The sequence below is a fragment of the Haliotis cracherodii genome, unplaced genomic scaffold (assembly GCF_022045235.1).
Source record: "Haliotis cracherodii isolate W230 unplaced genomic scaffold, xgHalCrac1.p SCAF_15, whole genome shotgun sequence".
In the NCBI taxonomy this organism is placed as follows: Eukaryota; Metazoa; Mollusca; class Gastropoda; order Lepetellida; family Haliotidae; genus Haliotis; species Haliotis cracherodii.
The window spans coordinates 28,289,299-28,302,114 of NW_027266270.1; the positions used below are offsets into that span (position 1 = coordinate 28,289,299).

Here is a 12,816-nt window from a genome sequence, read left to right on the forward strand (position 1 = left end):
TGATCCATCTATATGCTTCCACAACCCACAACCCAATATCATGTATATTGTCATATTGTTATCGATATTTGTGACATATCACATCGTTTTTCCATTATTCAGACGCACGCACGCACACACATGCCCACACACGCTGACACTCACACCATCTCAACACCTTTAACACTCACCCCGTTTCTGTTTCCCTTTCTACAGCCTGCTATGGGAAGACCTATGGACCTAAAGGATTTGGATTCGGAGCTCTCAACACCACTACCTAAACTGCTGTGTCTGAACTGCTTCAGCCAGTGTTGTGGAGCTTTGTATTATTCACGAACAACACCTGTATCTGATAACTGTAATGTGGAACACCTGTATCTGATTACTGTAATATACACAGACATTTTATGATATGTGGAGACATGTGCGTTCACTGTTAAGAATATTTACGCTTCACAACTGGCACCAACTAAATGGAGTTTCTGTTTTGTTAAGTTTAACACAATGCATTAATCATCTGCTGAAAGTAAATTTGCCTAATATAATTCTTCATGTCCATTTTCATAGGTCATGGTAGCCAAAATAATTTGTATGACCAGCGATTACTTAACTTCTAGCAACTTTTCAAACTTGGTGATGGAAGGGAAGCCAAGTTGTCTGTATGCACCCCAAGTCACTGGGCGGAGTTGTGTCCCTTAGGCGTGACAGGATCTTAAGATTGTGGGTTAGAATCCTTGTATCGCCCTACTTTTATGATGTTGGGTTCTCAGCACCACAGCCATGCTCATGGGTTGCACTAAAATATTGTATGTCTGTGACCTGAATCACACCAAGATATAACCGAACTACTGTTTGAAGCAGTGTTGAACACAACTCACTCACTCACTCCAAGTTGATGAAGCTGTGCAGAGATCATGGAGACATATTCCTAATTTTGATTATTTTCTGCAAACAAGTGCCAACACTGGGACTGTGTTCCATTTTTTGGTCTCAGTCACTGAAAGAGAATTTGAACATACCAGTTCCTAATTTGCAAATTCTGTGAAATTTGGTTCTGAAATAAGATCATCAAAACTACTTTTGCTACACTGGCTTATCATCCAAGCATATCATACATATGGAGAACAATCTGAAGACTTTGTTATGACCAAGGACTGTCTGTTGTTGAACAAATGTCATTATGTGCTGAAAAACGTGTCATCTGCTTATAATTCACAAAATTATGATTTGTTTTTTGTTTTTGTTAATGCTGCACTCAGCAAAATTCCAGTCACGAGACAGTGGCCTGTAAATAATCGTTATTGTGAGCAACTATCCATGCAGTTGCAATATGGTGCCACAAAATCAACCATGTCACCGAGCCTGACCTCCCGATCCATTTTATCACCTCTCTTGACCAGCATAGGTTGCTTGGGACCAATTCTAACCCGGCATCCCCACGGGTGTCACGAGTTTGTGATGACCTTGAGTTAAAAAACTTAGTTATAGGTTCCATAAGACACACATTGTACTTGCTAGCAATAACTAATTGCTTGTCAGTACTTATCAGTTGTTAATCATGTTATCAAGCCCAGTCGTCATCCAGTGAACCTAGCAAGGTAATGAATATCAGTGATGTCAGTGTTTCTGATTGGGATTTTGAATTGTTTTGACATGTGTTTACCTTTATTCACAGCCCAAAAATGATCTTAAGACTTGCCTAGCACTAGTGCTATCACTCCAAGAATATATAACATATATAAAGGTGGTCTCTAGTAACATTTATTTATATGTACCCTTTGACAAACCGTGACTTATATCTCAGTTAATCAGTATCACAGGGCAACTGTAGCTAGTACAAATACTCATGTTATTGTATGGTTTGTAACACTTCATCTGTACAATAATTGCAGTGGTATAAATTATATATACTTGTATGTTGTGTACTGCCATTCCAATTGTTTAAATAATGTTAGTGTTTTTCCATATAGATGCATTCTAGCTGTCTTTAGGTCTTTCAGATTTATTTTAATGTATATTTTAGGCACTGGAAATTGCTTGATTCCTTGTGTTGCTTACAAAAAAACAATTCTGTTCCCATTTTAATGTATTTTGGAAGTAAAACAATAAAAGTAGGCAGAGTTTAATGGTGGTTAATTGTGGAGAAAATAGCCCTTGTCAGTTGAGAATTCCGTTATTTAGAAAATGCCTACATGATTGGCTAATTGTTCATTTTCCTAAAAATGTGCCATATTCAAAATTCAAAGCAAGGTCTTGGGTTTCAATTTAGCAGAATTCAGCAAGATTCTACTTCTCTTACTACCCAACTTTGTTATTCAGGCAGAGTATGTCAACATCCATGTTTTATGATGATGAAATATATATCAATCATCATGATCAATTAAACTATCAGTTAATGTCCTTCACCCTCCTCAGACATCACACTTTACTCAAGGTCAAGGTTACGTTATCCTTGCGACATAATACTACACATATTTTGATAGATATTCAGTATTTGTTTAATGGGTATATTGGTGTGTAGATTATATTTTAATCAAGCCAGTTATTCCAAGACAATTTACCCTGACATAATATTCAATATTATTTAGAATTAGATTAAGTGTTTGATGTTTTTTGTGTGAGATATTTCAGAGTAATTTCGTCCACCTGTATCTTGAGTGTTTGATGGTGCTTCAGTTCTTGTTGAATATATCGTGGTTGTTTTCTAGTCGCTTCTTGTTCATGCTTTTCTTTATGTTGGACCTGTTTTAATATGTGCTTGCGTATTTTGCCATTGTTTGATTAATCCCATTATCACATCTTTTACTAATACGACACCTCTCTACTTAAATATATGAGGACGCCTCCATGGCAGAGGTACACTGAGTGATGCATGGGTTCATGAGCCAACCAGATGTCAGCATTCTAAAACAATTCAGATTTATTTCTTTACCATCTCAATTCGGAAATTTTGATCTTAGCAAAGAAAATTGTCACAGAACACAAATGTACCCTTAATACATGTGGTGCACTCTCTCTGGTGCTCAGAAATGACAAGATGTATAAAATATCTTCATCAATGAAATAACACAGCTTCAGATGTTTGCATTCAGAACTCACCAGTTATATTTGTTTTCAAGATACATAAATCACCTGTAGTTGTCTGAATACTTTGCTCACTCATACCGAGAATATAGAAGCCTTGATGCTGATTGGCAGATCAGAAAGTTCGACCTGCTATGGAGGTGTCCTTGATCTTCACACAGAGGTAACATATCAGAGTAAAAGATCTTGTATATGATGATGATGATGATGATACCCTGTTATCTGGAGGTATCACAACATGTCTGCCTAAAGTATCGAAACATATCGCACCTCCTCAGTCAAGATATGCTATGTATCCTGATGATATATTTGTGCCATTTTTCCATGTGGCTCTGTTAACGCCAAGTTGTGTTATCAAACAGTTTGTGTTAAGGTATTAAGCAGTCAAATATAGAGTTATGATTATTGTAAGGTAAAGTATTGCTAGACTGGTATTTATCATTTGCAGCATGTTCACAGAATTGAAGCATGAATTTATACAAAATTAAAACATGAATTTATACATGGATAGATGTATCGTGTATTGTATCTTCAGGGGAAAAGTCACTATGAATCACTACTTTTGTGTCACTACTGTCATCATGTATACATGGATATATGTATGATTTAGAACCCCAGCAAAACAACATTAAGATTGTCCAAGATTGGGATTTTTTAAAGTTGTTATTTTCTTAGATTCAGATGACTTGGCATTGCAATAAATGCAATAATGTCAAAATGAGGATTAAACCTTTTCTCTTTATGCTGATGATCTGGGATCTGATGTTTGCCTGTTGAGAACATTCTGATAATTCCATAATATGAGTACAAGAGGTGTTGAGTGAGGTCCTAGCACATGATTTCTGGGTATTTTTTTTATATGGAAAGAAAGTTTTGTGCAAACAGCATATGATGATAAAGAAATGTAGTTATTTGTTTTAGGGGCCCAGGTGACTCAAAGCCTCTAATTGCATTTTTTTAAATGATTACATATGGAAATTAATTCTAAGTGGTACCAAGTTATGAATAGCAGTATTCATTTTTACACATGCATACAAATTTTCTTTATCCGTTTTTCAATGTTTGTGCATATAGGATGAAAGATTTTGCGTCCAGCAAATCACTGTATTGTGCATTTGTCATTTTGTTCATCTGTTAAAAAGATGAAGGAACTAAAAAAGTATTTGCAGAGAATTTTTCTCCATGATCTGATTCTGATTTACTTTGATGCAAAATTCTCAGTAAAACTGATTTTGTTGCAGTTATATAACATTCAGCTCTTGAAATACAGTTGGAAGGAATGAAAGGACCAATGACTGCTGTAGGTGACATGGAGATGAGTTTTGTCTGTGCTGGTAAAGCCTATTGATATTATATAGCTTGAATGGATGCTGTCATCTTGCCAAAACATGAAAGCAACATTAATAGTTTCATTTCTTGAAAACAAATAAATTTATTGAACCAGTCGGGACAGTAGACATGGTAAATGTGTCAACAATATTTGTACAGTCAACATGTAAAGAGAAGACAAATAAGAATGATTTCATTTCACAAAGTCAAATGGTGATCACCTGATAAAGGAAATATGATATCTACTTCCAATTGTTAAAATAGCAATAAAACATTGGAAGTGCTTTCACACAAATGAGAATTATTTAGTTTCAGACTGAAATCAAAAGTTGTGTTTATGAATATTTTGAAAACCTAAGACCATTGATACTTTTACCATTCACGTTTACTTGGCCATTCCATGCTGTTGAATAAAAAATCTTTGTTCACTTGTTAATTTATGCATCAATCTTCCCATTTTCCATGTATTTTGAATGAGATGTTATGATCTCAGGTCCTTGATAGTCATTTAGAAGTTGGTGGGGTCATAGAAACACAGGCTATACACTGTACTTCTCAAAAGAAGTTAAGGACCACCTGATTCTCTATAAAATAATGATGGAACTGGAAGTTCTTCAACTTTGTTTGAGTAGTACATATGGATTTCAAATTCTCTATTCTGGTCTGTCTCCCTCATGTAACTAGAGTGCATTTCTTGATGTGTATTCTTCAGTTGACGAAGGGGCCAGAAGGTAGCTGCTACATGTTGAATACAGAATTTGAAAAATTCATATCTTGTGTTGCGGTAATCAACACTTTCCATAAACTCATGTGATTGAATTTAGCCTTTGAAGGCTGCTTTCACACAGATTATTGCTCTGAAAGTATTTGATTAGAACGAAGAATGCAGACTTTGAATTAGGTGTATGGACATTTTGACATTCAACCAATATTTAATTTAATATTTGCAGTGTTGTACAAATTTGTTTTTTCTTTGATTATTGAAGGTTCTTGGGATCATTTCTTTGATATGTTGTATGTTAAGATTACAACCATAGAAGGAAGGTCAACATACCTTCTATTATGATATGTTTTTTCAGTTGTCTTGTATGTTAAGAAAGAGGAATGTGATAGTGAGGAAAAAGTGACAATAATTGTCCAGTAACTAACAATGCAGGATAATAGTGTTGTAATTGTATCATGTTCCTGCTAATTGAATTTCATGGTATTTTTATCAAACATGAAAAACTGTAGTTCTAGCATGATATAAGCAAATAATGTTTACTTTCATTTACATAATTAGAGATTGGAGCTTTGATTTTGATACCTATCTTTGTCAAGAGGTGTTAATTTGAACTTAAATAGTTTTAATGAGATTTGGACTTAAATAGATTTTAATGAGATTCAGCAATAGTTGGTTAGCCCTTGAAAAATCTTCATACAATTTAATTCTTACATTGCCTTTATTTGTCACATTTGACAGCAATTATCAGAGGAGTAGATAATACGTTCCTTTAGGTCTTAACACCGGGATATGACTGGAATACTGCATACTGTTGAAATTAGTGTTAACCCAACTCACTCGCTCTTTTAGTCTCAGTTGATTGACAAGTCAGCATCCTGACATCACACAGGTGATTGATTACAGTTGCGATACCTAGAATAGAAACAATCTCCCATCTCGCTTTTCTGCACCTCTTTTGTGCATAGGTGTGAACCGGGACCTTTACTGGTATTAATTTCTACATTTGTCCATAATGGCTTGCTTGTGGTACCAAGCATCGGTGTGACATTGTCTTGCACACTTTGCCTTCCACAGTCTTTCATGGAACTGTTGTCAGGGTTGTGATTGCTTCTATGTATTTTTCATAGCCAGTTTAAATAGTCACAGAGGGCATCTCTTAATAAATTTATGGATTATATTTTTTGTGGGTTTATATTCAATCCATAAATGTGGTGCTTTGTTGAAAAGTAATCCCATCCTTTATTCTCATTTATGTCAGTAGTCAATAATAGGGAAATTTTCGGATTAGGAAAAAATGTTTAAGATTATGAAAAGACAGTTGATGCAAGTTTGAATTATAATGATTGTGATTTGGAACTTTTAATAAAAGTAATTCTTTCATTTTTCTTTCGTTTGTTTATAGAACTGCTACCATCTGATTCCAGATCAGAAACAATAACTGGTACAGGTTTTCAAAAACAAAATGACAACACCTTAAAATCACCACCACAATAACTAGAGTTTTCTTGTGGTATGACACAGAGCACTTGCCAAACTGCTCTGTGTTTAACGAATTAAGAATTAACTGTAAGGTTTTATAGAAGAACTACAATGCATTGTATATAGTCTCTGGCCACTGTACAAATTCTGTACAGAGGGCAAAACTTCTCTGACAGAGGTATGGAAAATACGTAACATCCTCCGCTTTTTACGGATTCAGTTTGCTATGTTTGCACATTAGTACGACTCACTTGAGCTAGCCTGTGAGTAAAAATTTGTGAACAATAAAAATGGTAAAGAGGTGTTGCCTAATCCTAAAATGTATTTCTTACTTTTCAAATTTGACATATGTTGACAGATATGAAAGTATGCTTCTTTTCATTTTTAGAATATTGGAACAGTAAAACAACAACTTCTTTCAGTAGAAGTAGGTGTGATGAAGAAAGACAAGTTCTATGGATGAACAACTTCTTTATTAAAATTAGTGCGACATTTTGGTGTAGATGCTAACATCTTTATCAAAACAGCAGTTATGCAAAGCAGCCACACTACCTCCATTCTGAATGTAAAACTTGTAAACCTAACTGATGTGTTTTGTTTTTGAAATGTCATTTGATTTTTGAAGAATTGGTTTAGATTATTTGGCATTTCTGTGAAGTCAATCTTTTTTACAGATTGTGTATGATCATTCAGGTAGTTGCCATGGATACAAACGTTTTCATTATTGATTAGATATGTTAGTCATTGTGGAATGAACCTCAGGTACACGTAGTGTACTGTTTATGTTACTCCGGGGACCAGAGAAATAGTTCGACACATCCGACTCGATATTAATAACATCTACCCTAGCTATCAGACAACAGAAAGCAAACATACCAAATTGTGCATGTTATTTAAGTAACATTTCAATAATATCACAGGATTATCTTGACGTCATATGACTTATGTAATGAGGGTAAGTGTTAATTTATTTTAACTCTTGGGACTATAAATTAATTCAAGACAAAACCGTGAATACGACATCCACTTTGACACATTCAGGTTAAAAAAGTGATAAATATTGTAAGCGTTTACTGGGACCAGACTGAGTTGACACAACCAGGTATTTAACAGGTTCCAGACATCAGGATTCAACTGTATAAGTAACAATATAATGACTGTTACTTATGTTGGATATGATACTTGCCTTATACAATACATAGGAGTATGAGCTATTTTGTCCTGCTTGTCCCAGCCAGTCAGAGGTGCTGCAGTTCGCTGTGCAGAGTTGCATCCCTTGGGGATTCCAGAAACTTATGATTCTGGGTTCAAATACTGGTTCGCCCTGATTATGTTTCTGGGTTTGTCAGCACGATACTTGTGTTTAAGGGTTTCACCAAAGTGGTAAACGTCTAAGACCAGCATCAAGCTGGAATACTGTTCAAAGTGGCATTAAACCCAACTCACTCACTCTATGCGTACAGGACCTATTCTGTCCTGAATGGCCCACTTGACATTATCCGGGGATTGGATCTTAGCTTATAGGATAAACCTTGTAAATAACATCTCTTTTGTTGCTTGATGCAATTTCAGCCTTTCTCGAAACACTTTTCTTCCATGGCTAATATTAGAAAGTTTATTGTTAAGGGTTAAAACATTCCTTTGTTTCTTGAATGTTTAGTTTGAGCAGGATTGAAATGAAAGTTTCATAGACATGCATGCAGCCATGTCATTAAAGTGTATTTAGTGGTGCTCCTGGAGGTTATGAAAATTGTTTTGGTAGAAGTATCCACACAACTTTGTGGATAACAACTTCTGATTTATTGCATATAGTGATGTTTTGATGTATCACAACATGTCATGCATATGTACCTCTCATCACATGGTTGTCACTCCAGCTTGATAACGGTGTAAGGATCTACATTGAAACCTTGCTATATGCAGTAATCCAGAAGTTATTATCCACAAAGTTGTATGTTTTCCTGATTACCAACTTCTAGAATGCCAATCAAACTGTTATCACTTGAAGTTATCTTTTTAGTATTAACAGGACTATTGCTCTAGACTTGGCGGCATTAGACATGTTACAATATATATGCATGTGCATATGATTATGTTATCTTTCGTTTGTTAATGTTCAACCATTAAAGCTTACACAGACTTGTATTGTTGTTTGTTTTTAACTCACCTGGCCTGAAAGTCCATGTGAGCCTGTCATCCGCATCGTCCAAAATATTTTCACATTTGGTTAAATGGCTTGATGCATTCATCTGAAATTGTGTGTGGAAGTTTATTACTATAAGGGGTTCAAGTAAAATTCAAGGCATCAAAATTTCAATATGGCTGCCAGGTAGCCATTTTTTATTATGACAAGAATAACTAAAAAATGATCTTCTCAATAATTTAAAGGGCTAGATGCCTGAATCTTGGGTGAGATGGTCACCTTGTGTAGTACCAAGTTTGTTGAAGACATCTGTGATCGGAAATCAGAGGTGAATGCCAGTGGCCAGGGCATTGAACCACTGACCTTCCGCTCTTCTGGCAGATGCTCTATCCACCACATAATGGAGGTGGTCTCACACATCATTACATGGCACTACCAAAATTATGGCCTGAAGAAATAGAAGTGAACAAGTATTCAGACCAGCATATCCGATTCTGTAAACCTTTTTATGATATGAGTATTTATTTAGTTATATCACTAATGTTTGATTGATATAATTAATTCTGAAAAGCTGTTCAAAGCAGCATTAAACCCAACTCACATTGCAGAATACACTGTACAATACTGTGCAATATGTATTAGAAACCTGGTCTGGATATGGACGTTGTGTACCAAAGATGACGCTTCTTAGGAAATACCCTACCTCATTCATGGAATTGCTTTCTCTATATCTCCAGACCTCGCATTTCGGTAAACTGTCACTAACCATTGGATCCATTCAATCTCAAATTATCCTCCTTTGGTTTTCTTTAACATATTACCGACCGATCAAACGTCAAGATAAAAAAATGATTATGGGAGCTCTTGTCACCACCAGTTTTAATAGAACACTCCTCATTGTGAATATGACATCCACTTTGACACATTCAGGTTAAAAAAGTGATAAATATTGGAAGCGTTTACTGGGACCAGACTGAGTTGACACCATCAGGTATTTAACAGGTTCCAGACATCAGGATTCAACTGTATAAGTAACAATATAATGACTGTTACTTATGTTGGATATGATACTTGCCTTATACAATACATATGAGTATGAGGAGCTATTTTGTCCTGCTTGTCCCAGCCAGTCAGAGGTGCTGCAATTCGCTGTGCAGAGTTGCATCCCTTGGGGATTCCAGAAACTTATGATTCTGGGTTCAAATCCTGATTCGCCCTGATTATGTTTCTGGGTTTGTCAGCACCATACTTGTGTTTAAGGGTTTCACCAAAGTGGTAAACGTCTAAGACCAGCATCAAGCTGGAATACTGTTCAAAGTGGCATTAAACCCAACTCACTCACTCTATGCGTACAGGACCCATTCTGTCCTGAATGGCCCACTTGACATTATCCGGGGATTGGATCTTAGCTTAAAGGATAAACCTTGTAAATAATATCTCTTTTGTTGCTTGATGCAATTTCAGCCTTTCTCGAAACACTTTTCTTCCATGGCTAATATTAGAAAGTTAATTGTTAAGGTTTAAAACATTCCTTTGTTTCTTGAATGTTTAGTTTAAGCAGGATTGAAATGAAAGTTTCATTGACATGCATGCAGCCATGTCATTAAAGTGTATTGGGAGGTTATGAAAATTGTGTTGGTAGAAGTATCCACACAACTTTGTGGATAACAACTTCTGATTTATTGCATATAGTGATGTTTTGATGTATCACAACATGTCATGCATATGTACCTCTCATCACATGGTTGTCACTCCAGCTTGATAACGGTGTAAGGATCTACATTGAAACCTTGCTATATGCAGTAATCCAGAAGTTATTATCCACAAAGTTGTATGTTTTCCTGATTATCAACTTCTAGAATGCCAATCAAACCGTTATCACTTGAAGTTATCTTTTTAGTATAAACAGGACTATTGCTCTAGACTTGGCGGCATTAGACATGTTACAATATATATGCATGTGCATATGATTATGTTATCTTTAGTTTGTTAATGTTTCACCATTAAAGCTTACACAGACTTGTATTGTTGTTGTTTGTTTTTAACTCACCTGGCCTGAAAGTCCATGTGAGCCTGTCATCCGCATCGTCCAAAATATTTTTTACATTTGGTGAAATGGCTTGATGCATTCATCTGAAATTGTGTGTGGAAGTTTATTACTATAAGGGATTCAAGTTCATTCAAGGCATCAAAATTTCAATATGGCTGCCAGGTAGCCATTTTTTATGATGACAAGAATAACTAAAAAATGATCTTCTCAATAATTTAAAGGGCTAGATGCCTGAAACTTGGGTGAGATGGTCACCTTGTGTAGTACCAAGTTTGTTGAAGACATCTGTGATCGGAAATCAGAGGTGAATGCCAGTGGCCAGGGCATTGAACCACTGACCTTCCGCTCTTCTGGCAGATGCTCTATCCACCACATAATGGAGGCGGTCTCACACATCGTTACATGGCACTACCAAAATTATGGCCTGAAGAAATAGAAGTGAACAAGCATTCAGACCAGCATATCCGATTCTGTAAACCTTTTTATGATATAAGTATTTATTTAGTTATATCACTAATGTTTGATTGATATAATTAATTCTAAAAGCTGTTCAAAGCAGCATTAAACCCAACTCATTTTGCAGAATACACTGTACAATACTGTGCAATATGTATTAGAAACCTGGTCTGGATATGGACATTGTGTACCAAAGATGTTGACGCTTCTTAGGAAATACCCTACCTCATTCACGGAATTGCTTTCTCTATATCTCCAGACCTCACATTTCGGTAAACTGACACTAACCATTGGATCCATTCGATCTCAAATTATCCTCCTTTGGTTTTCCTTAACATATTACCGACCGATCAGACGTCAAGATAAAAAAAATGATTATGGGAGCTCGTCACCACCAGTTTTATTGGACATGATCACACTTTCCACCAAAAAGATTTTTTAGGGTTTTCTTTACCATCTTGATCTGCATTGAATATTACATGTTGTATATATATATATATATATATATACTCTTGTACCACCGTTGGTGGTTTTTCAGTGAAATAAAACTGATCTTGAACTTCAGTACTGACAGGGGGTGTGGCCATATATCTTCTAGCTGCTATTTCTTGTGTTTCAAGCCCCTGTGGCATAAACAAGAATGTCTGAAACCCGTTTTTAACAACACCCAATGGTCTTCCCTTCAAGCACAGACAAGTGCATCTTCTCGAGGCAAGAGAGTTGACCGACTTTGAAAAGTCCAGTTTCCCCCCTTTCCGAACTTGGCTGGAATTATGGGCTCGATCGTAGCGCCACTAGTGGCTATTACCAACTATGTCCCTTCTAAGCCTCTCCTATGGACCAATCAGATTCCGCCTCTCGTATCACTTGCGTTTGCGTCCACAAAATGGTGGCGCCCAGTCAGGACGATCTGATCGATAATCAAGATCTATATTGTGATAAAACGGGTCTTACGTCGCGAGGTGCATCAAATCACGTGAGCACCTTGATTAAAAACATGAAAAGATTTTGAAAATATCTGTTGACAACGAGTTGGCGGTGCACATGTTTTGCAAATCCTGCAATCGACCGAAATCTGCACGACAGATTACGAACCAGATTTCGATTTCGTTGCGTGATTTTGATTGGACTATGCATAGACTCGTTAGGCCAGCCAAAATGTAACTTTGTAATACCAGCCTAGTTCGACAAGGGTGGAAACTGGACTTTTATTGTCGGTTAACTCCCTTGCCTTGGGGAGATGAGACAAGTGTGGGTCGGAAATAAGTGCAGACTACAAGAATAGGCACGCATGTGAGTCTGTTGTGTTCTACTAACGCCAAGCAGCCAGACGCGCCCATGATCGTGGATTCAACCCGTGCCCGTGGGTTTCACCTTTTGTAAAACGTCTAATACCTTCGTGTTTTCTTCCCACATCGAGCTGACAAGTCTTGATACAACTGAAATAATGTTCAAACATGACTCGCTCTCCTTTTATTTATAAAAACAAATTGTGATACCATTTTCGAATTATATTTCAGGCACAAGGCACAACTTTGAAAACTCGGAACATCTGTTCCCTACATGGTTTTC

The 12,816-nt window shown here is 36.3% G+C and overlaps 1 protein-coding gene across 1 annotated transcript in view; it reads left to right on the forward strand.

The window, feature by feature from the left end:
* Positions 1 to 8,700, forward strand: part of LOC139462457 (muscle LIM protein Mlp84B-like) — a 31,895-nt gene extending 23,195 nt beyond the window's left edge. The window contains exon 10 of the mRNA XM_071244191.1: positions 196 to 8,700. Coding sequence (XP_071100292.1) covers positions 196 to 260 — 65 coding nt within the window. The 3' untranslated portion in view covers positions 261 to 8,700. The remainder of the gene's footprint in view (positions 1 to 195) is intronic.
* The last annotated feature ends 4,116 nt before the right edge of the window (positions 8,701 to 12,816 follow it).